Source organism: Uloborus diversus, chromosome 3 (assembly GCF_026930045.1).
Source record: "Uloborus diversus isolate 005 chromosome 3, Udiv.v.3.1, whole genome shotgun sequence".
Lineage (NCBI taxonomy): Eukaryota > Metazoa > Arthropoda > Arachnida > Araneae > Uloboridae > Uloborus > Uloborus diversus.
In genome coordinates, this window is record NC_072733.1 from 200,827,156 (window position 1) to 200,853,337 (window position 26,182).

The window sequence follows — 26,182 nt, forward strand, 5'->3', positions numbered from 1 at the left end:
TGGGGAAATGACATTAAATTGGAGTAAAAGGAAGTCATGTGATGCACACATCAGCTCGTTTGTTCACGATATTTCAAAAAAAAAGATTCATCACTAAACGTAATACTTAACCAACCTTGTTGCCCCTGTATGAGCTTCTCTTTCCTCCAGGAGAGACGTGCACGTTTCTAATTTGTGTTTATCTTTGGTCTTACTTCGTAGATCCACAATTGAAACTGCAGTTTATGCAACCGTCCAAGTGCAGATGGCGTGAACATTAAAACTATTTACTTATGGACGTAAGAAGCACATTTCAACTGTTGTTTCGGAAGATTCATTTTAATCTGGGTTCATCTCTACCAGTTGCTACAACTTTTCTATTTCATGTACTTCGGTTACTTTTTAGTTGGTCCGTCCTTCTATACTACTTTAAAATCTTCTATACCTTAGATTGTAAAACGTTCATTTGAATTGAGTTGGATTGTTTTTTTTTTCTAACTTTAAGCAATGATACAGTGCGTAACTTCGTTTTTTTTTCCCCTATTTATCACCTTGACTACCCATTTTGAGCAGTAAGGGGCTAGGGCTTTTAAAATGGCGTAAAATTATCCGTGCATGAAGCTTCATACCTGTGACAAACTTTCTGTCAACAGGTATGCAAATATTTTCGCTACTTTTTTAAATTCACATTGAATTGATTATTCTATTTTCTGACCCTTATTAAAAATCAATATAATTTTCCAATGTGTTAATGATCTATAAGTTTTAAAATAATATCTGTAAAGTGGTTGAAATTGATTCACCTATTCCTGAATAACATGTTTTACTCTTCTTAGTTTTCATGCGTTCATTTTGCCCGACTCAGGGACAAGTTTTGTTCAAACAGTCCTGATATTCTATTATTTTGAATTTGGGTTGTATGTTCTAGAACTATCTATTTTGCATTTTAATAAAATAAAAAGGAAAAAGATGAATGAGAATACGAAATATTAAGTCGGAAATGCCCCGAAAATTGTCCTGGAAAGTGGTTACTTAAAGGAAGCTTTAATATATTAAAAACACTTAAATAAAAATATGCTTGAAAACCGAAACAAAGCGATTATGCTTGAAGATGTTTTTTTACAGATGGTAGTGCAAAACGTGCACAAGATAATTTATGTTATTAGTGTCTATGCTTCCTTTTATAAATTTTATGGAAAACATTATCTCGAAATTACTGTCCTGGATAACATGTTTTGAAACAATTTTCTCAATACTATTAAGAGGGGACGGTATTTAGATCAGCGTTTGTCTTCATACACTTATTTTTAATAATAAAAGCAAAGTTTAAATTCCTTAAGATAAGGCACAAATCTCGAAAGAAAAGTTCAAGATATTCAAATCAGACTGGCTCTTATATTAGTATAGTTACCTTTCTTTCTAATGTTTTAATAGTGTACAGAATGGGTCATGTTTTGCTTGATTGCTTGTCTGTTTTCTTTTTTTAATAATTAGCTGCTAACAAAATATGAACTGTTCATGAAGTTTTGATACGATATAATGTTTGTTGCAGGGTTTGTTCAAAGCAATTCTAGTCCAACAAATTCTGTAAAAGTTAAGAAAATAAGTAGTCGTCGAAATCTCCTCGCATCATCTGGTGGATCCTCATTACCTGGCACCCCACCGTTATCATACGGTAAGAGTAAAAACTTGTTCATTTCGTACGTCATTCTGCATTGAAAAGCCTTCAAAAGTAAACAAACGTGTTTATTCTTTAGACATGAAAATGGATCAACCAATTCCAAAACGTGCTTCATCTGCTGCTCCATGTTACCAAGTGTCATCTGTTAATGAAAGTACAGCCAAAAAACTGTGTAAAAGACATCCATTAACTCTTATGGCATATCCTTTTAAAAGATGAGAGCGAAAAGATGTCCGTGTTATTGTAAATTATTTCGTTTAAAGTAACTTTTTTGATGGTCGCATTAAATATAACCAAGCATTAGCATTTCTTAACTATTAGATGACCAACAGCTGAAAGTATTAAAAAAAAATTTCGCCCCAGTATGTCATATTCTCCTCAAAAAGAAGAAATTAGAAGCGAAAGACCATGTCAGACTTGAAGCAAACAACTTAAATTTCATTTCTATAATCGTTTCTTTTTATAGTATATAGCATACGCCCCATTTCTTTTGTACGTGAATTCCCTCTTTATACTAATTTTATATATAGTTATCTTAAACAGGAGGTAAAGGGCACTGTGTCCTTTTTTTTCAATATCGGGATTTAAGCACCTTTTTACTCAACTTTCTATATTTTACTCAGAGGCATAAAACCATGAGTTCAATTCCTAATAGTAAACAAAATAATCAATGAAAAGAGCATTTGCTGGCACATTCCACATGCTGATTTTGCGGTAAAAGGATTTTAAGCACATCTCTTGGAAACTTTTGTTTTTGTCTCTTTTGATTTTGTGAGTGTATTTTTCTTCTCAAGCACAATGAATCTGTTACGATACGTACATTTGACTTAATTTTATAAAAGTATTGAGTTTTCGGGATAAAATCAAGGAAGCTTCAAATTTAGTCCAAGGAAAACCAAATTTTTGTACTTCTGCAGAAGTGTTTCCTGCCAGAAAGCATGAAGTTTTTATTTTTTTAAGCAATTATTTTTTTAATATACTTTTGTACAGGGGAAGTTTCTTTCTCCGATATAAATATTATCTAATTTTATCTGTTTTTTAATGTAAGCAATATTTGACTTTTATGCATTCCGTAGCTGACTCCAGTATATATTCATGCAGATTGCTCTATTTAGCGGAAATGATCATGTGCCTATCCTAAACAAGTATTTCGTTATACCGTCGGTCACAATCAATGATAAGTTAAGGTGAGCTGCAAAAAATCCGAGGTATTTAAATTTTCCCATGAGGGTGCTAAAGACCAATTACCGTCATAGCACCTCATTTGAGTTGGCTAGAGTTCATTAGGCAAAATAAATTAACGAAAATTTCGAAATAACGAAAGTAGCTTTAAGCATCCAAAATGTACTGATAGATTAACGCCATATTTCGTGAACAAACTATGTACAAAAATTCTACTTCAAGCTCTTATTTGAGCCTTCCATGTGTTTGTGTGTGCTATCATATGATCTATTCAAAATAATAAACTAAAGTAAAAGACCATGGATGATAGTGACGATAAAATCACTCAAAACATTCCAAATTTAAATTAGATTCTCGCTTTGAAATAAACTACTTGCGTTATCGGGAATACTTCATTTACTGCTCAGGACCTAATTTAATCACAATAGGTAGTTCACATTTCTGGTTTCTTTCTAAATTGGAAGTGTAAACAATCATTTTCAAGTGTCTATGAGGGTGATATTTAAAGTGATTCTATGCTTAAAATACCTTTTAAGACAATCGCAAAGCAAGTATTTTAAATATTTAATTAAATCGTTTGGAGCTTGTTTAATTAAAACATTTTAAACGCGTTTTGTATTCAAAATATAATCACTAGTTGGAACAATTAAATTGACATTTGTAACATAAAAATCTTTTGTTATTGGATTATTAAGTTGCTACAATTAGGAGTTCAAACCATTAGATTTACACACATATAGATGAGTATTTTCAATTATTGTACTACGCTAATGAAGAATAAATGATGCTCTTAAAAGCCTTTAGTGGAGCTGAAATATAATTCCTCCTTTGTTTTTCATCTTCTTCATACCAGTCTGTGTTCTGTAGTATGTATCAAAATAAATGTGCATAACACTTATTAATAAATTTACAGAGTTCAAATGCGTTAAAAGATAACTTTCATGCTGTGAGTTATTAGGTTAAGATTTTTGTTTGCTGAAGTAATTCATATTTAAACTTTTTTGTTTTTCATTCAACGCCTTATCACTGTCTTTAGCACAGTTTGTCTGATATTTTCACATGAATCCTTCGTTCAGCGTTTCTAAATCCTGAGACCGTATTATCAGTACGTGTTCGGATCTTACGATGTTCATACGTACATCAGGTGCATGTAACTACGACTGGCCAGGGCAGATAAAGCTTGGGCTCTCCCGAAATTCTTTGGTTTTCAATAGAAATCTTGGATTATGGAGATTTTGTTTGAAGTGTGCTTGAGTTTTAAGCTTTATTCAGGAAAAAGATACATTTATTACATATTTTAGTAATAAACATATTTTCAATTAAATATAATTTTTTGGCTGAGCAATCTAAACTAGAGGTTACTTTCAAGCACTTGCTGTTGCTATTCTGAAATATTGCATTTAAAAGAAAAAATATATCCCCCTTTCCAGCAATGTATTTAATTTCTGTCATTCTGTCGTAAATCTCTCCAGTCTATCTGTACAGTTGTATAAACACATTAAGGGGGTCCGGGACACATTTGAAAAAAAAAATTTTAAACAGTTTAGAATTTCGAATTTGCTTGCACTGATTCACCATCTATTTAATAAACAAAGTCAAGAAAAAAAATTAAGAGAATTTATTTAAACTTATTTATTTTTTTATTTTTTTTTATATTTTTTTATGCGGGGTTGCTTTATATCGCTATAACTCAAAGCTATAACTTGGTCAATTTTGAAATGTTTTTCAAAAAATTGTGCACAAATATCTAAGCTTTTATTTTTATTCAGCTAGTTAAAAATATTAACTCAATAAAAAATAGAAAATATTTGAAGAAAAATTTCGAAAAATTCAAACATACTTTTTTTTAAAAAATCATATTTTTTGCAGAAAATGTTTTTTTTTTTTTTTTTTTTTTTTTCAAATTTGCCGAATAAAAATTAAAGTAAACTGTTTGAAAAAGATACGCTTCAAGTTTCATTACTTTATCTTCATCAGTTCTTGACTTATAAGAGTTTGAATGCAAAAAAAATCGGGAAAAATTCCATCATGGAGAAAAACACGTTTAAAGTTTTAAGGTTAAGTATAGTAATAGTTAAATTCATGCAACAAAAATAATTATATATTTCGTTCTAATTAAGATAGAAACAAGACTCAAAACTTCCTTTTAAGCGGAAAAAAAACTGAGTTTTTTAAATGATAAAAAAATAACTACTAAGTTTGACGATTTTTGTGTTCCGGACCTCCTTAATAAAACTTTTTTTACACCAATTGTTAAGAAAGTCTTCAAAAAAAAAATAATTATTATTATTATTATTGAGAGACTAATTTTGGCATTTATGTTTTTTTTACTTTATTATTTTATAGATTAATAATAGACTAACTACAATTTCTAATTATCTGAACTACAGTAGTAACAATTTTAAAAAAGAGAATAAATTTTTAAGAATTTTTGCAATATGATATGGGGTTTTCTTGCCTATATCTTGGGAATTTTATGAGCTCAAACTTAAAATACGCATATATTTGCAACATACTCCATCAATCTTAAACTTTGGTATTTAATTTTTATGTATTTTAATATGAGAAACTATTTCGTATCTCAATATAAAGTATCAACTTTATAAAAACAAATTTTGTATTTTTGAAAAATTATTTGTACGTGTTGCGGGTGTGTCTTTGATGTCACACACGCAACACGTACAAGTCATAATTTTTTAAATGCTTTTTTTACGAAGCTCAAACTTTATATTAGGATACATAAAAGTTTACTATATTCAAATAAATAAAAGTCAAAGTTTAAAGTAACAGGAACAAAGTGCAAATGAATTCCGAAAATGTCACACCAGCAACAATGGACAATAAACGTTTACCACGATTAAGGTACAAAAAATTTAAATTATTTTCAAATAATGACTTAAAATATTTTTCTCGAACCTCTCCTTCACTCATACCATTAACGAAAATCCGAAAAGCATTTTCTTACAGCAGATAAATATCTTTCATTAATACCAAAAGACGGATACCGAATGCTTTGCGATCGCTCTTATTCCCCTTTACCTTGTTAGTGGCTAAGATTAATGTCGAAGGAAAAGAGCAACATTGTTTTTAGGTATGCCTGCTTGCTTTTTTGTTGTATTCCTTAATTTGTCTTACTCATTGTCAAACTCAGCTGATGCGCACTTACCCAGCTGGAATGCGGATCGACTCTTCCAACTTCAATCCTACCACTTTTTGGTCTTTCGGAATGCAGATGGTGGCTCTCAATTACCAGACTGACGGTGAGTTTCATTTACCAATGCTTCTAAGAAATCTTAATTGTACACCAACACTTAAATGGAATTATAAAAATAGTTGGTGAAATTAGTTTGTTCCTTACGCATAAACGGAACCAGATTTAGCTTTAAGCAATGAGTTACCCCCGAGCTGGAGGCAGATGTCCTCTCACTGAAGCTGAAGTATTGATGCTTTATACTCAAGTTTTGTCTTCAATTGATGAATTTAACTGTATCACTGCTGCTGAATCTCGTTGGTGGGCTAAATTTATTTTAGCTAACACTCTCATCTCTCAGTGAGATGATATCCACCTCCAGCTCGGTTATTATCTATTTCAGACTGATGAGTCTGTAACAAGTACGAAGCTGCAGTCTCGGGATGACACAACCGGTTTGTGTATTGCATGCAGATTTACTGCAGTGAGCAGGTAAACGGCAATATCTGCAGAAATGAGTTTTCAAGATATTTGAAAAAACGCGTTTTGGATTCAATACAAACAGTAGGGAAATGTTGGAATTGGGCGTTTTTTTCGCATTTTTTTTCAATGGGAACCAAGTAAGCAAGCTTGTCCAATAAAGCAGACGTACAACAAATTACAAAAATGCATTTAAGAAAAAGATAAATAAAATATTTGCAGTTACTGCCCACGACAGCTTAGCTTGTTGGAAATGATTTTTTATTTATTCAATTTTCTTTCATGCATAACATGTGTATAATTTCAGTCAATCTTGGATGCTTTAGAAATTCTCAAGGTTCTTAGAAAAGTTTCAAATTTAGCAAGTGGTGTTATTTTTTGCTTGATTGTTATAATGCGTTAATAACCTATTATTTTTACACTGAAAACTGACAATTTGTCATTTTTAAGCATTTGAACCCTGAAAAATTTCGGTTTTATTCTAAACCTATTACTATCATTTTTTTTCTGTTCAAAAAAAATAGGTTATAAATCTAAAGGCTCTAAATTTCCTGAATATTGGTCACGTTTTTAAACGCAGCTAAACAGCATTTAAGTGAAAGGTAGGTTTTAAAAAAACTTGAAATGAGCCCCCCTCCCTCCCCACACACACGCACACACAACAAATCTAAATTCACCCTAAAAAAAATAGTTTTTGTACTATCTTCAAGTTTTTACTGGTTTTCAGGCATTGAGTAGTGAGAATAAATATGAGAATGAATTTAATGGTTTCAGTTTAAAGCTCTATTTAATTTTTTTTAACTTGAATGTGCTTGAACTTTCTTTGAAAGGAATTGAATGCATAGTGATGTATAAATTATCAAATTGAGGTCCAGTTTATTCACTTTATTTTCTAGAAAGACCTTTACCGAAACGCGGATGGTTTTTTTCCTTTGCGAGATTTCGAATGAAGTTACGCTAATCTCATGGTATATAACTGTTTATCAAAAATTGTGGGCTTTGCTGCACATATTTTGAAGAAAATTAGATTCTTAGTAATCTTAGTTTGAGCTACTTTTTTTTCCTTCGCTTTTTTACGGTTTTTTTTTTTCTTTCTTTTCCCCTAGTCCCCACTTGTATTGTAATTTATCTTTGAAGGTTCATGTGACAAAAGGGAGACTTGAAATTTTCATAGATGCCAATAAGATTGGAAAACGACTTGGAATCCTTTAGGAATGTGGAAATTCTCAATCATTACTCATGTTTCAGTTCTTAATTGCTTTTTTTTCTTTTGCTGAGTTGCATCTTTGAAAACTTTGTGTAAATGGTGAATCCCCAACTTTATTATACCCTGATGATTCCTCTATTGCTTAAAAGTAATGGTTTTAAAAAAATCGATACTTCAAAATATTGACGAACCGAAATATGAGTTCTGTCCGTACAAAAAAACGAAGAATTTCCCAGCAGAATGAAAGCCTATTTTCATGAAGGTTGTAATTATTTTCTAATTTATTAATTTTCAAAGAAAATTTAGCTGAAGTTGAAATTTCAATAATGAATAAATAATAACACAAAAGGAAACATTTAGCAAAATCATGAAAATCATTTTCGAGGTTAAAAATTTTCCAATCTAAAAGTTAAGTTTCACTTATTTACAGGTGCTCAAAATTGTAAATTACGTGTAAGTTTCCAAGTTGCTTAAAATCACTAAAAGTTTCACAAAAAATTATCTGGTATACAAATAAGTTTTAAATGATTTGTTTTTCAAGTTTGACGCTTCATTGTGAAAAAATAGTTTCATGTTCATTTTTCGAAACATTGTCTATCATTGGTCCCTACCTTTTCCCATCTTTCTGGCAAATTTTGGAGGCCATCTCGAAAAAGCGATGAGTTTTCTTTTAATGCGATCCACAAATCGATCCAAATTTGGACTTCTTCAGAAGAGAGGAAGTGCTGATCCTCAAGAGCATGGGCGTCATCGACGAAAACAAATAGTAGTCGGAAGGGGCAATGTCTAGGCTATATGGCGGGTGGGGTAGGACATCCCATTTCAGCGTATCAAGGTATGTTTTGACCGGCTACGCAACATGCAGCCGAGCGTTATCATGTTTTAAAATTACCTTGTCGTGTCTCTCCTTATATTGTGGCTGTTTTTCCAGCAGTGCTCAAGTCAAACGCATTAATTGAGTTCGGTTAAGTTGCTTTGTACTAATCTTTGTCCAATATAGCCTCCAATTCGGCATCCTCAAACTTTTGTGGTCTTCCATCGCGCTTTTTGTTATTTGTATTAAAATCACCAATTCTAAAACGTCTATGCCAAAACTCGCATGTGGAAATCGATGTTCTGTTCTCGTAAGCTTCTTGGAACATTCGGTGGACTTCAGCTGCACTTTTCTACAAAAGAAAGCAGAAAAGTAAACTTTCCCGTAAATTATGTTTTGTTAGCACAAAAGTTGACACATTCAGAGCACACAAAAACTATATTGTTACCACTTCAGCGAAATGTCACATACTAAAAATGAAAGCCTAACGATGAGGTTATAAAATGAAGTTAGTTGCAACATTGTCCGTTTCGATTTAATGCTTGTGACGCCATCTCTTTAAATCCGTTAAAACTTATTTGTACACTAGATATGTGTATAATATTTCGTTCAAAATGCTAAAATTGCGATTAAATAAAGATCACATGTAAAAAAAACGTTCATGAATTTAAAATTTGACCGAATGAGACATTTTCAAATTTTTAAGGTGCAGTTAAAAACTCACGAAAATAATTATCCTGGCGACTATTACAGGTTTCGACCATCATAACTTCAGATTGATTATTACATGCTTGGAAAAAAATGCCAGAGCTTTAAATCTTGTCAATAACTATGAATCATCAGTCTGAAGAATAATAAATCCTTTTTTTTTGTCAAACAACAAAATATCTATTTTTAACATTAAAACTAAATTTGATATAATATTGTGCAATTTCAATTGAATACTAATTTTAAATTCATGTTGCTTTACAAACAATGATTCTTGAGAAAGGGTCAGCTAAGATCAGAAAACAATGGCAAACAATAAATTCCTCATTTGAGTTTCCAGAGTTTAGTGTATTTGCAGTGTTTTGCTGTCCTCAATCGTTAAATGACTCTGCGAGAGAGACGTCAATTTACTACTAAAAGCATACTTGGAAACTGCAGTAGTTACTGTTTTGATGAAGTAAATACTATGAAGGTTATAAAGAGGTTTCTTAGGAATGAAGTACAAGATGAGACTCTAGGTGTATGTTAACATAATCTTAGAAGCCGTCCAGTTTTTCTAATTTCTAAATATTTTTCCTAATTGTTTTTAGATCCGTCTCTTCATTTGAATACTGCAATGTTTGAACAAAATGGTTCCTGTGGTTATGTTCGCAAGCCTCGAGTGATGTGGGATAGAACACATATGATGTATGGTCGATTCAATCCATGGGAAAAGTCCTTTGATGGTTTTCATTACTTAACATTCTCAATAACAGTAAGGTTTTTTTTTTTCTTTCTTTTCTTTTCTTTATTAATTATGTTTAAAAGGTTTACATCAATATGAATATGCTGTTGCTTATATTTAGTGAAGTAGTATGCAATGTATTCATCCACGATTATGGTTCGAACGATGGTACCTATATTGAGTAAGTATCGATGCTCTTGATTGAAGTACTTCATTCTTTATATCAAGTTCTTTTATAGAATTAATACTTGGATCGTCAAATTTATTGAAATTCCCATTAGTGAGTTACGTCTAGTCAAGACTAACTAAGTTCTGAAGTCAAGGAAACTCGACGATCAAATATTTCAGCAAAACATACTATTCAGCTGAAAAGATAGCCTTAGTGAGCTGCTTTGATCATTGTTTCGACTCTTGTTTTACCCAATTATAGCCACTGAACTATACCAAAATATGAAACGAAGACAGAGAGGTCAAACTGCATATCGTCCAGTGTTGCCAGATTGGGGGAATTTTCCCCATTTTGGGGAAATCTGGTGCTCTCTGGGGAAATTTTGGGGAAATGGGTTTTGAGGGGAATTCTTTGGGGAAAAATTTTTCTCTTGGGGAAAACCCGGGGGGGGGGAACCTCAGGGAAAAAAAATTTTTGTATTTAAATTCACGTTTTGACATCTGGTGGTTACATTGTATGAAACAGCGTTGGTTTAGCTTTGCTCAACTTTATGGAATTCGCATTTCGCATTATGTGGAATATTATGCTACGGAATTCGTATTAATAGTTCTGCATGAGTAACTAGTTGATACGTGAAACAGGCAAAAACAAGTCTGATGAAAAATGTTCTTGGATAAATGTATACAAAACTCATAGTTTAAATGTACATACAGAAGCAGAGTAGTAAATGCGAGTAGAAAAAAAAATATTTGGCTATTTCTTATCTCTCGATCAGGCGCTTGTATTATGTGACTAGTATGACTAGACCATTGTATATTTACAAATAATGCATGATGAATTTCTCGGAAATTCGCTTGCCATCGTTACGATTTCACATTATGATAACTTGGTAATTTAGTCGTCCATCGTATGATAATTTTGCTCGGGAAAATGTTCTTAAAATTGGAATAGAAAAAGAACAAAATCGAATTTTCGAAAAATCGCTAGGAGGGGCACACCCCCCAAGCTGCAAACTAACTTTACCAAATTTTATGAAAATTGGCCAAACGGTCTAGGCGCTATGCGCGTCAAAGACATCTAGACAGGCAGAGATCCAGATATCCAGACAGAGAGACTTTCAATTTTATTATTAGTAAAGATAAAAAAAGATAAAGAAAACAAAAAAAAATCGAAAATGGGAAGAAAAAAAGTTAAGAATTTTATAAGAAAATTTTTCTATTTGGGAAAAAAAAAAAAATTTCAAGAGGAAGTCGATTCGTTTTATGAAAATATTAGTGGAAAAATAATTTTTGAATTTGGGGAATTTTGATAGAAAACATCGCTTTTTGGGGAAAAGTTGGAAGGGAATTGAGGAAATCTGGATTTGACCATCTGGCAACACTGATATCGTCGCCTCAGAGCAACCATAAGACATCTAATCCCAGAAACAATAGTAAGCTATCCTACTGTTGTTCTGAGGCGACGATATCTTTCTTTTGACACTATCAAGACAAACATTTGAACTTTCGATCACATATGAGGCAGTGTGAAGGAAAGGGATGTAAGTGACAAAATTCAGAATTTAGAGATAACCAGTACAAATGGTAGGTTGACCTTTCCTCTGTCTTGGGGCAGGAGATAGTACTAGTAGCCTTAGTATGTGCTGCTGTATAGCATGAGGGGAACAAAGAATGTTTTTTGATCGTCCTGCTTCGTAAACAACTGGGAATTAAGCTTTAATTTTCGCAACTTAGTTTGCTTGCTACGTACAATTATTCAATGGACTTTGCATTAAAGTATCACTTATATTCACAAAGATATAAGCATTTCTTTTAGCAATATGAATTTCCATCGCAAATGTTTGGCTCATTACAGACAGAATTTCGTGTCCAGCTGGAGAAGAAAAAGTTCAAAAAACTTGACAGCATACAAAATAATCAAAATACCGTAGGACATTACAATACTGAAAATTGGACAAAATATGAAGAGTTAAAATAGTTAATTTTTTCTGTGCATGCGTGAAAGACAGCAAATAATAGCACAGTAAAGGAACTTTCGATGTGTGTGTTTCGTTCATTTCAATGTGACCGTTTCGAGTTTGAAAAACTAGCTTTCCTGCCAACTAATAGATATTTCTGCTTCCTCCTATAAACCGTATGTTTGCGTTTTTTTTTTCTCATTGGTGCTCGAGCAGTAAATATTTTTCACCTTCATATATACAACTAAAACTTTATTATTTCGAAACCCCTCTTCAAACACTCTATATAACTTGAATAATGTTTCTGGTGTACAAATATATAAGCAAATGAGTGTAGTTCTAAGCCTAAATTTGTTTAACTTAAACTTAATAATTTGTTCTCACGTTTTATGCCACCTGTTGATGGGTTATACATTATTCGATGAAAGAAAGTAGATTTCATGTATTTACATTCCAGTGGAAAATGATTTGCTGACAGACAGTGGATAATGAACAATGCTCAAGGGCATGTCCATAAAACTAGGGACATCACGGTAAAAAAAAAAAAAGTCATTGTATCAGTAACTTTTTTCTTTCATATGAGGTAAAAAAGACTGTATTTTTGTAAAACTATGCGAAAAAAGTTATAAGCACGTTTTTTGTAAGTTTTATAGGCGAATTTTGATAATACTATTCTGTGCCCATGTGTCGTTGCATTAGCGATTCTAAAAGTTAATCTTTTTTTTTCACTCGGAAATTAACTGCTGTGTCTACAATCTTATTTTTTATTGAAATGTGGTTTATCTAGGAAGATAGTAGACCAACAACGAAACTTTAAACTGTTATAGTTGTCTTATAGCTAGGTTGTTGTTTTTAAACTAGGCCTCATACTAATGTAATATCAGTCACAAAATTGCATAAAAGTTTGCATTGCTTAAACAAAAACAAACCCAAGTTTAGAAAAAGTCATATCCTCTTCATTTACGATGATATCTTTAATATTAATTCTTTAAATATTTAGAAATAGTTGAATTTAATTAGTTAAAACTTATTTAAAATATGTACCATCACAGTAACATCAGTCACATTTCTGTTTTCCTTAGTAAACCTCCAACAAATTGCACAAATAGCATAGACTGCTGCAGAAAAGCAAAAATGAAGGCGATATAAATTAAGAAATAAAGGAAAACATGAAAACTACAAAAGTAAAACAAAGTAGAAGCTAAAATGAGAGGAAAATATAAAAAAATTATAAAACCTAGCATAATTACCAAAGTTAGTTTAGAATAAAATTAGAAAGATAAATTGGGTGAAGAAATAGAACAAGTATAGAACAAATTAAAAGTATTAAAGTCCCAGGTTTAAATTAGCAGCTACATTGCCTCTCTTTAAAATAATGAAACCTTGGTAAAATATATTAGTCATTCAAAGCGCACTTTATTATATCTTCACAAAAGAAAACTGCTGCTGTAAAAAAATTTCTGGCATGAAATTTGCAAAAAGATAACTCCTAGTTCTTCATGTATTACATTTGAATAAAAGTGCTACATCATCAGTACAGAAATATTTCTAAATGTCACAGCTTCATGCAAATTTCAGAGCTATCAACATCCGACTTGCAAATAAGAATTTTAAAAAAAAAATCTAAATTCAGAAGCTGTAGCAGGGGTTTAGCAACATCCCTTTTTTTATAGTAAAGGAGGGAATCACTTCCAGCAGAACATGTTCAAAAATTGTTGACTGCAACTGGAGAACGGGTTCTTGAAGAATATGACAAGCAATTCTATCACGAGAAGTTAGATGCATTAAAATTGAAAACTAGGAGTATTTAGTAATTGTCAAGATTCAAGCAGTGAAACATTAGAAATAGCCTGTGAATGTGGAGGAAATTTATTATTCACATAAGAAAGGAATAAAATATTTAGCGCACTGTTTGTAGTAAAGGCAAGAGGACTTTTTATTTTAGGAAATTCGTCAAAAATATAACTTTTAATACTTTATAAATAAACTTTTCTAGCATTTTAAATAGAATCTGGTAGTTTTAAATGCTAATTATACTTTCAAAGAGAAATAATTTATAATTACAGCAATTTATTGTAAATGTAACATCAGTCACAAAATCTTTGTATCATCAGTCATGGGTGCTAAATAATTTTTATACTTTTAGCTTTTAAGTTATTTCAATGTAACAAAGTGTTTTCATCAATTCTAAAATCTCTATTTTAAGGGGAAGAAATCTGTTTAGATTTTACGTTATTAGTTTGAAGAGAATTTCAAATTATATATAATTCACTTTTCTCTATGTCTCTTCTGCGTAGCATCAGCCACGTTTTTTTTTTTATTCCCTTTAATTTCATACAAAAAAATTTCACTTAAGTCTGAAAACAAGTGGGGGCAGTTATGTATACCATATCATGATATTTTAGATCAATTTCAGAAGAAACAAAATTTAATTTCAAGACAGTGCTGAATTTATAAGTTAAAAATAGAGTCAAATTGTAACGTCAATCACTGTGGACAGACCCTCAATATGTAATAGGGCATTGGTCATCGAGGATCATAGCAATAATTGATTAAGCAACAGTCGTGTGAAACCATACCAAAAGTTTGTTTTTGAAATAACAGCGACGGTCGCAAAGTTGTCGTCACCGGCAATCTGATAACCCATTAATGATATAGTTTTCGGTTGAAATCTTCTTGATCTTGAATTTGTTTTCAATAAAAGTTATATTTTTACTTCTACAAATCAATATTTAGGGTCTGGTGGAGTAAAGTGGTCATAAAATGCAGGTTTTTCAATTTATTTAATTAATAAATACAAGAATTTATTTTAAAACTTCAAATTCTTTTGTCATAATTTTACATTACATTAATAATGAACAAGCTGCACTGAATTTTTGGAAGTGAAAAATAGCTTAATGGCATTTTCTTTTTCACATGTGTTAATGACCTGGGGTGGGGTAAAGTGGTCACATTTAAAAAAAAAACTTTACAAATGGCTAATTTTTTTTTATTGCTCAACACCCCAAGTTATTTTGAAGAAATTAACTTTATTTAAATAAATTACAAATTTGTGATGGTCAACTATGATCAAAAGTTAGTTTACCAAGAATTTAACCATATTTCACGCCAGGGTTTCATCAATATCATCAGGGAAGGTGTGATAATTTGCAATGTTTTATTTCTTTAGGAATGTATTAAAGATAGCGTCTGAATAATGGCTACATTACCTGAATTACATAGTAAGAAAATATTGCTTCCTAATAGAGTTTTGAAAAAATGTTACTTAATAAAGAAACAAAAGGGAAATAAATGATCAAGCGTGCAATGAATGCGAAATACTTCTAGTTCTAAGTTTCCACTTTTTACCAATATTTGACAGCTGATTTTTTGGAGAGTGGAGGGGCATAGCAGAAATTATTCTACTAGAATAAATTGAAAGCTTATGCAGAAAAAATGCTGCAATTTTTTCAAATATTACGATTACTTGAATTCAATCGATATGCTATACCAAATTTAAGCTCAATCCAACTTAGCTGTTTATGCAGACGTGTTCTTGAGACATCCGGGAAGCAGCCTGCGCAACCAATTTGCTAAAAATATTCATAAACAAAATTTTACAATGAAGTTAAAAGAGGTGTTCAAATTTTCAAATGCTTCATAAGTAAGCAAACAATTTTTTTTTACGAAACAAAATATTGCCAGTATTAAAATTTGCAGTTCAAATTTTAATTCCTAATTGTTAAAATCTAAAATGAAAAATTTTATCTCATTCTTTCATTTATTTCTAACATATAGCTTTGTATTTTATTTATGACCACTTTACCCCATTGACAACTTTCCATCACCAGACCCTATCAATTACAATGTCTTGAATTACAGCAATTTACCAAATTCGTAAACTGAAAGCATACCGAATTCATTATTTTATCATTTGAGTACTGATTACTAAGTTCTTGTTTTAATGATCTAGGCGCTCCTGCTTAATAGTTAAAGAGTCTCTCTAATTCTCGTGATTTAGCGTACACTCCCACGCTAATAAACAACAAACAATCACATTACGTTAGATTCGTAAGGAAAACTAACGAAACTAAGTTAACCTATTTGTAGGGTAATTTATAATTCAAAACCAACCAGAAGAGAAACAAGTTAGATTGCCTTACTTATTGAACGTTTCGGTGTGTGCAAATCTTTTCTTTTCTCTTCTTTCACGGCCTTAAACTTAGTGTTCCAACCTTTATTTTTCTGAATAAATTATTCTTTTCTGAGCTACAAATCTCTGTACAATCTCCGTTTACATGTTTCATTTTTATGTATTTATGTATAAAACGTAGGAAGATTCTCTTCAAACATGTTTTTTGTGATAGAATTTTAATGCAGTAAAATACGTTTCACATGAAAAATCTTTGCAAGAAATTTCATATCGGCCCACAGTAGGATAGACCGGGTCACGTTCACGCGGATTTTTTTCAATGAATTTACTAATTTTTATGTTTTAACATAGGAAATTTTAGACATTGCGGTTTTATGAAGCAGTTAATAGAGTCAAAATTGGTATATTCAGTTGTTGATCAGCTTCTGTTTTTAATCGTTAAAAAAATTATCTTGGAGTCCAAGTCGGTTACGTAAACTTGCCCCGGACACGGGGCACGTTTAGGCATATTTATTTTGACACCTAACTTGGGTCTGTTAGTGTTAAGTAAGGCACGTTTAAGTACGACACAGTAAGAACGATCGTAAAGGTGCACCGACGTTCAACGCGTAAATTTGCCCCGTTGCCACGTTTGGATTTTTTTTAACGTGTAAAAGAATTTAATATTTCAGTTCATGCAAACACAGTTCTCAAAAAAAGGTAAAAATCTGCTAGTTTTTTTATATTTATTTTTCTTGACTAACTATTATTTATTCACAATAAGCTTCAAAACGTTCAACCCAAAATTTACTCAGCTTGGTAGAAAACAGATTATTCTTTCTGCATTCTGGACCGAAGCTCGATTAATGCTCAAAAACTTGTGAGAATATTTGCTAGAGAGTAGCTCTCCAGTTACAATCCATTTTGAAAACAGGGCACTGCGTAAACGTGCTCCGGTTTACCCTGTACTGTGAAATTTAATGCAAATCTGTTGACCCGAAATTATACTTAGATTTTTTCAGTTTCGTGCTAAACGTTTTTCACTGTATTCAATTTCATTTAAGTTACATAGGTATATCTCAGAATTTAAGGCTTGATAAACGGACAGTGAAATGACGAAAATCGATTATTTTTTAAGAGCAAACTAATATGTCTTATCTATGAATTTTATTTAGATTTAATATTTTTTAAAAGAGACGTGGATATCTTAGCTGTACATAACGCTCCAGTATTATAAACATTTTTATGTAAAAAATGCATTATATTATAATCCTGGAGAAAATTATAAGGTCACCGAAGCATTTTAAAAATTAAACTCAAAATATCAATTTAAGAGCAAACACATTATTATTTACTTTTATACATCAACAATAAATTGTTCCCAACGTTTTAAACATATCTAGCAACTTGTTCAATTTTATTTATTTATTTATTCAAAACCTATTCTACATTAGGTACCTACAATAACGCAATATTGCTTCTATCCCTATGAATAAGTCTGTAAAAAAATATTTCAGATGTAACGTAAATCGTCTTTACTTTGCTATAGTATAAGTTTTGTTTGCATGAAAATAATGCAAGTTTTATCACAAAATCTTACCGACGGATTCAAAAATAAAGTTGTTATTTTGCATATTGAAAATAATTCACGAATATTTATTTTATTATGCAGAAAATAATGCTTTTTGTCATTAACATCTTTTTAGATCATCTCTGGACAGTATGTATGCCCCAACGCATTCAATGGAAGTCCGCAAGTGGAAGTGGAAGTTGTTGGAATACCTGCTGATAGCAACCGATGGAAGACAAAAGTAGTTCAAAGAAACTCATTGAATCCTATATGGAATGAAAGTTATCAGTTTCGGGTACGTCAATAAAGGTTATTAAAATCATAACTTACAATTCTGGCTTCAGTCATCGTGCAACAACAACCAAAAACCCATTGTTCAAGTTTTGCCTTTGCGAACTGTTTGCTAAGATGAAAAATTTAAAACAGCATGCTAGCGTAACAGCGTGATGGAAATTTTTGTCACTGCTTCTTTCAGTCTATAACCGACTAAAGCAGTAATTTTTATTTTTGCGTAACTGCTGAGAAATTTACTTCAAACTAATTGTGAATTTCAAAAATTTGTTCATAAAAATAAAATTATTTTATTTTTGTATTCTAATAAAACGCTATGTTTATCGTGGACTTTAAATATTCCCTCAGACAATTGTTTTTTTTTTTTATCCTGCAATAATTAAAAAGCTTTGCTTTGTATAATATTAAATGTTTTGTTTTCTGTCATACGTAATTTAGAGCTTGCCTATTTGAATATCTTTTGAAGTCATGTATCTACACTATTATGTTAAGACCCAATGCGATCATAATTTGGCGTGATTTGATGCTATTGTAATTTAATGAAGTGTTGAATTATCTTTTTCGGAAACTCAATGCTCATGTCGGGATTGTTATGAGAAACCTCCCTATCCCAGGAAACAAAATCTGGCCCTTTATGATCAACCCTAAGAAAACATTTTGACTGCGCCAGTGCAATAGGAGATTTTTTTTTTTTTTTAATGCATTGCCTAAGTTAATAAGCTCAATCATTTAATGTAAATCACTTACGTTTTCATTTAATAATTAATTTACATTCCTTCATTTAGTAATTTACTTCTTTATTCATTCATTAACTTTTTTTATTATTCATTCACTCTTTTAATCGATCATTTTTTCTGCATACATTAATTGATTCATTCTTTTAATTATTCGTTTATTGTTTCATTATCGTTTCATTTATTCATTCAACCTTATATTTGCTTATTATTTTAATCAAAAATATGTTTTATAATCGAACAGAAAATATTTCATTAGAAAAATATTTCATTTTTCACTTTGCCCCATAAAGCAAAAAAGTGAAATTTTTCCACTTTTTTTTTTTTTTTCTTTTTTTGAAGACTCGAATTTACTGCCAAAAAATGAAAATAGTGTTTCAACGCAAGTTTTGTAAAAAATACAATGTTATTTTTTATGTACTGTAATTTTCAAAACAAATTTCCGATTTGTTCATTTTGAAAAAAACTCAGACATTTTAACCATTTCACTTTGCCCCACATTCCCCTACCATTAAAAAGCGTATCACTGCTAATAAGTGTTGTTTCTTTCTTTCTCTTTCATTTCACATTCTATTACTATAAGTAATCAGTCCTTTAATATCTTACAGATAACTTTTAGGGACCTTACATTTATCCGCTTCACTGTTACTGACATCGGGTCCAACCATTTGACAGCTCAAAGAATTATTCCATTGGGAAACCTAAAGCAAGGTAATTTTTATAATTCACAGAAAATGATAAAAGCTATTCATAGTGAGACAAAAATACACATGTGTGCTATTTAAGTATTATTTTTTCCTCTATGACTACTAGAAACCTCTTCACCAGTTAATTAACATAAAAGTTTGATGAAAGTTTCATCATGTTAGTTTAATTAAATAACTTTTACTTCAGTTATAGAGGCCGCAGTTTGCTCTCTTCGTACATAAAATATTTCAATTAAAAGTTTCAGCTGTTGAACGATCAAACGTGTTTTAGTGACTTGCTGTGCTTTGAAACAGGTGCAAAATTTGGTGTACGCGGAATTGTTATTCCTCGGTCTTATGACAGAAACCCTAAATATAAATCAAAGTTAGCGTATACGCTGTTTAAAAAAAAAATCGAACTATTAACATCGTTTGCATTTTAAGGAAAAACGATTGATATGTTCATGTAGCATTTTTCTTTTGATGATGTTTGTTAGAATAACCTAAATATGTCATTTAAAATACCACCGAACGGTCCTTTTTTTTTTTTTTCTAAATTTAACTTTGAATTTTTGGCAAACGCACACGGTTTTATCTGCGCAGTTATCCTTTCCAGTCGTGAAGAAGGAAACTGAGAAATGTAATGTTCAGTGCAACTTTGTGCTAGGAGATGCAAAGTATAATGTAAAATTCATAACGCCTGAACTACATTCAGCTAGTATTAAAATGAAGTGAACGATTAAAATGACAGTGTCTAATACCTTTTTTTTAACGTCAGTGTTTTAACCACTAGAGAAAATAAAACAGAATATATTATTGTAAATGATTATCTCTATATGCTGATTTTATGCAGAAGACAAAAATAGCGTAACCGTGGACAAATTTTACAATGGATATGGTATACGAATGTTTCAAATTTCAATGCCTGGAAGGGAAATGAATACAAGTAGCAACTTTCCATTCATGCTTCGCAACCCTTAACTAACTAAAGTTTTCAATGAAAAGTCATGCTTGAATACATCCCTCTTCCCAATTTACAACTACTGTTATATTTACTAATGAAAATTCCTCATAAAATAATCCTTTAACGTGCATGGCTTAGAAATATTTCTATAATAATGCGTTTTAAGCACATTTATAAAATGACTCAATTATTTCTTACAGGTTATAGGCACGTAAGACTTCGTAATCTCCTGAACCAACCACTTCCTTTGTCTACACTGTTCATTTATTCTATGTGCGAAGAAGAATGTTTGGAGATGGCACAAGCTTGTGCCTCTGAATCTTCTACTCCTGGTCCTAAGAAAGGCAAATCGAAAGACCAGGCTAAAGCAGAGGCTGCTATTGTAAGTGCTACGGCTTTTAAACAGCAAAATATACTGTCTTTCTGAAACAGTTTTCAGTTTCAGTCCACTTCTAATATTATCATCACAAAATTGTTTATTGAATCCAAGTTTGTGTTTGTTTATTGAGTGTCAACTGGTATGTTTTCTAGGGGTCACTAAAAATATTCCGAAGGGCGTGAATGCTTTTGCACAAACTCATTTGCGCACTATCAAGAAACAATATCTTCAAGCGAAAAGTTTAATTTTATCGTAGAAAGACAGCAATTATAATGCACAAATTTGTTTAAAAAACAAGAAACGGAGCAAAAGGTTTAATTTTATAGTGGAAAAGCAGTATTTATTGTACACAAATAAATTCTTCAATAAAGAAAATTCCTCATAGTTGCAAGAGATTTCTACAGGTGTTGGTATGAAAGAGCCGATATCGCAATTTTGAAAACTCGAAAAACATTACTTAAGACAAATAAGAGACAAATTGATAGTAAGGTAAGACAAATTGATTCGGATATGTGTAAAATATTGTGCATTGCTTGCAGTTCTTAGGATAACACTATAGTGGTATTACTCAACCCCATTTGTAAATAAAATTATCTGTTGTTATAAAACCGATACATATTTTGTCAGTTGGCACTTAATACTTCAATATTCACAATAATACATTTTTCAGCGCCAAAATTTCTCTTGGCGGTGATTCTTAGTGTTTTTTGTTTGCTTGTTCAGAAATTGAAATCCCACTGTCTACTATGTAGTATACCCAATAAATTTGGCAATGTTTCTTCCAGTACTTCACTCGCTAAGGTGTTCTTCACATCTCAAGTTATTTTATAATCACTCTTTATATACACTCATACACGTGAAAATTGCAGCAACGTGAAGGACTCACTGGAATGGAATATATAACGTATTGCACATATAACTCTTAGCGCTACAAATAAACGATCAAAATTACAGTTCATTGAAATGAAAAGAACAGGCATAAATGAATATCAAGTGTAGCTACCCCGTGCATTTATGAGAGCCTTTGCACGTTTTGGCGTCGAATCATGGAGATGCTGAGTGTCACGCTGGGGAATGACATTTCATATGGCTTCAATCGGATGCCAAAGTTCATCCGTACCCACTGCCGGACGAGACACATGGGCTAGTCTCCGATCAACGCAAGTCCAGACATGATCGATGGGCGACATATCCGGATAAAGCCCTGGTTTCCTAGAAGCGAAATCACCGAGCTTTGACGTCGCTGCTCGGCGTGACGCTGAAATCAAAGTCAAGTGATTCAGGCGTGCCACTCACAACGTCGTTTTGGTCGGGCGCGCATGCGCAGAAGAATCAAGTTTTCCTCTCGTTGAGAAACGACGCCGAAGGTCGGCGATTCCCTCTTAGGAAACCAATGCTTAACAGGCAGACCAGGGAGATAGCGTAACCTGTCGTGCACTGGAGAACACTTGCACGTTACATACAACATGTGGACGTGCGTTGTCCTGCTGAAACACTGCACCAGGAATGCTCTGAAGGAAGGGTAGCACATCCAGCGTCACGAGATACCTGATGTAGCCCTCGCTATTGAAGTTACCCATAATTCAGAGAAGATGGGATAGTGCTTGAGATCCAATGTCGCCCCCAGACCATGATGCCTAGCGTTAGGTCGGTATGACGGCGAATTTTGCACTCTAGGAGGTACACGTCCATCGTTATAGTACAGATTAAATCTGGACTCATCCCAGAAGATGACCTGTTGCCAGTCCGCACGCCACGGGGTGTGCTGATGGGCCCATTGAAGCCAGAGGAGACGATGTTTGAAGGTTGAAGGAATCCTGTCATGCAGGGGTTCTAGCGCAGCAGACGTCGACGAACCGTGGATGCAGCAAATGTGACACCTGTAGCCGCACTCCAATGTTGTGCTAGCGTACGACAGGACGCTGTACGATCCATCACAGCTAGTCGGATGAGGTGTCGATCGGCCCGTGGCGTCACGTCGTTCGGTTGCGTGGGACGGCGTCAAACCTTCGGCTAATTTCCTTGTCCTTCGTCCATCTTTTCCAAATACGTATTTCAGTTGGGTCATTATGCCCTGTGCGGGCACTGATTTCTCTACACGTAAGCATGGAGTACCTTCATGCATGCCGATCATGCGACCCCGTTCGAACTCCGTTACTTGTTCGCATGACGCTCAGCGTTTTGGGCGAGGCATATTGAGTACTAGAGAAACACCTTCCATCATGAAAAGATCATAGACTGATTTTGAAGAACTTTAACAGTCCTTTATATACAAAGTCTACACCGCAGTTCAGAGGACGTTTTTCGGTGCACACATGCACAACGTCTTTATATCATAAATCAATTGCATATCCTATCCTGCTATACATTAACTCTGACATACTTAATTTCCAAAATGAAAGCCAATTTTTGGCCTTTCTTCTCATCCTCTTCTGTAAACATCGGTGGAAGAAACAAATACGCGTATTAGGTTTCACTAAGCCGTTTCTTCCTCTTTTTTGAAAATGTTGTTATTAGGCATGTTTACAGTGGGCCGTTACCATCAGGCATTTCAACTTGGATATATGCAACCTTTTAACCAAGAGTCTTTTTACTATAAGTATTTTTGTATATTTACTTTTCTGTTAATATTTTTATTTTATACGAGGATATATATGTAACAGTATTCTCTCTCATTAATTCCTAGTTACTTGGCCCCAATATAGCACTTTGAACCTATTAACTTTTTCAAGCCTTTTCCCCCTTATATATATATATGTTTTTTTTATATATATATGTGTATATATATGTATGTATATGTGTATGTGTGTATGTATGTATGTATATGTATGTATGTATGTGTGTGTATGTGTGTATGTATGTATATGTATGTATGTATATGTATGTGTGTATGTATATGTATGTATATATATATATATATATATATATATATATATATATATATATATATATATATATATATATATATATATATATATATGTGTGTATGTATGTATGTATATGTGTATATGTATATGTATGTATATATATATATATGGTATATATATGTGCGTATATGCGATGTATATGTATTTCAAGTTTTCCCTTCAGTTTCTTTCCCTCCCCCTCAACCACCATGGTACCCTTCACCGGTTAAGCTAGAAATGGCAGGTACGAAGGTATCATTGGTTTAAAATAAAAATAAAATATACATTACCTCTGAATTTCGGTTCATTTGTGTAATTCCTTCTTGGAGTTGCAACTTTCACAATATTTGCATTTTAAGAGGAATTTTCCAGCAATAACAAATATGCAGCAAACCCTTTCCGTCGTTTTTGCAGCTGATAATAATAATAGTATAATAAAGTTAAAGGGGGTAGCAACTAGAAGTTAATAAATGCAAGACATAGAATCGACTACGAACTCACTACGATAAAGAATCAAGACTCACTTTTTGTTTCGCAATTTGTACGAAGTTTATTGATTTTTTTCTCTTTATCACATGTATTTTTTGAAAAGAAATGAAAGCAGTTTAAGAGAACCTACGAATATATACACACATTTGTAATTATTTACCAATCATTTCATAAAATGCATTATCAACAGTAAGATTAATGTAGCTTTTGTTGCTAATTCTAGCCAAAGCCAGTTCCTGTTAAGCGAAAGATGTTCTTCCTAGTCGTATATGGAGTACTTCCAGATGAATCAAGTACTATCCTTAAAATTACTCAGGAAAGTACAACTACAGAAGTAATAGCTCAGGTAAGAAATCTTACATCATATAGCTCTAAAAGATAATTTTTAAACCGTTTTAAGGCTGAAATGTGTCATGAGCTGTGTATTTTACTTCATACCATATGAACGAAATAATCTTCTATTGTTTCCAATCACGGAAAAAACTTCATTTTTTAAGAGCAATGGTTTTACAACTGTATAATATAACGTATTCTGTTTAAATAGTTGTTCGTTTATTTCTTTATCTAAAAAGAAACCACAAATTCGTTGTGTATTCATCTATGATTTCGAGATAAATTGAAGTTATGCTCCTTTTTGGGGGGTAATTTTTAAATTAATTTACATATTAAAAGTGGTCGTTCACTTCAAGCAAGGTTCATTTTACTGTGTAACTAACTATTCACCAACAACGGCTCGATATTTTCAAAAATACTTTAACTTTACTCCAAAAGCGCGCATGCTCTCAAAATTAGTTAGTTTCATACCACTTATATCATTGTTGGTGTTTTCACTCACTAAAACTTTGAAACACAAAACACTACTGAAAAATTCCCTGTCTGCTTTTGATACAGGTACAAAAATTTGGCTCCCAAAAAAACGTGAACACAAACTTGCGATTTCGTTGACAAGTACATATTGTAGATTGCACGACATTCATTTCAAAAACATAAATATTATGGACTAATTCACACCTTTTCTTATCACTTGAGAGCCATTTTTTCGTCAGTTAAAATTCCCAGGACTGTACTAACTTCTGTTTTTCAACAAAAATTTATATTTTCAGTTACAATTTATGATCATAAATACGCAGGGTTGTTTTACATGTTTAAAACAGCGACTTGATTTTCAACTAAAGCTAGTATATTGTATTATGTGATATTGTGTGTAAAAAATGTTGAACTGCTTTCGTGAGGCAATCCAAAATATGTTCAATGCCTTAATGGGTTGTGAAAAATGTCTAATTTAATTTAAGGACACTTCTCTTATTTTCAACATTCATATTCTTTAATAACAGCTTAAATACACTTATGGCATACATCCATTTTTAGATATTGACAAAAATCTTTCTCCGGCACTTAAATCATTAGCTTTAAAGTATATCGTATCAATACGTTTCAGTATTCATTCCCTCGTGCTGTATTATGGTTCCTCTTCATTATTTAAAATGAATATTTTATCATTTTGATTGTATAATTGTCTACTTCATCTTGCGAAATCTGTTCACTGTACTATAGGCTTGTCTTTCTCAGAATGAATCTGTATAAAAAAAAATCCGTCATTTCAAATCTTTTCTAGAAAGATACAATATCCGCGACACCGTCAAAAGACAGCTTTTGACTTTTTCTACCTTTCCGATGACATCACTTGCTGTGATGTAACACGATTTCGCTTTGAAATATGGAGAATTTTTCAATCGCATCCCCCCCCCCCTCCATTTTTCTTTTCTTGTTTTTAAGGCTATTAGAGAGAAGGTTAATAAATATAGTGAGATTGAGATAAATATATTGATAGAAATAAAAGTAGACATAGAAAACGTTTTCTTGAAAGGTATATTTAAAAAGCTAGATAATAGGTTTAACAAGGCGATGAAGAAAAAGTTGGAAAACTCTGGCGACAACAATATTACAACTGAATGTGTTAC

At 32.1% G+C, this 26,182-nt stretch overlaps 1 protein-coding gene across 1 annotated transcript in view; it reads left to right on the plus strand.

Annotated features, from left to right (window-relative positions):
- The window catches only part of LOC129219127 (1-phosphatidylinositol 4,5-bisphosphate phosphodiesterase epsilon-1-like), a 79,976-nt gene that overhangs the window by 31,503 nt on the left and 22,291 nt on the right, over positions 1–26,182 (plus strand). The window contains 8 exon segments of the mRNA XM_054853447.1: positions 1,545–1,654; positions 1,737–1,860; positions 5,978–6,102; positions 9,832–9,995; positions 17,909–18,067; positions 19,406–19,508; positions 20,648–20,829; positions 24,445–24,567. Of these exon segments, the coding sequence (XP_054709422.1) occupies positions 1,545–1,654; positions 1,737–1,860; positions 5,978–6,102; positions 9,832–9,995; positions 17,909–18,067; positions 19,406–19,508; positions 20,648–20,829; positions 24,445–24,567 (1,090 nt within the window).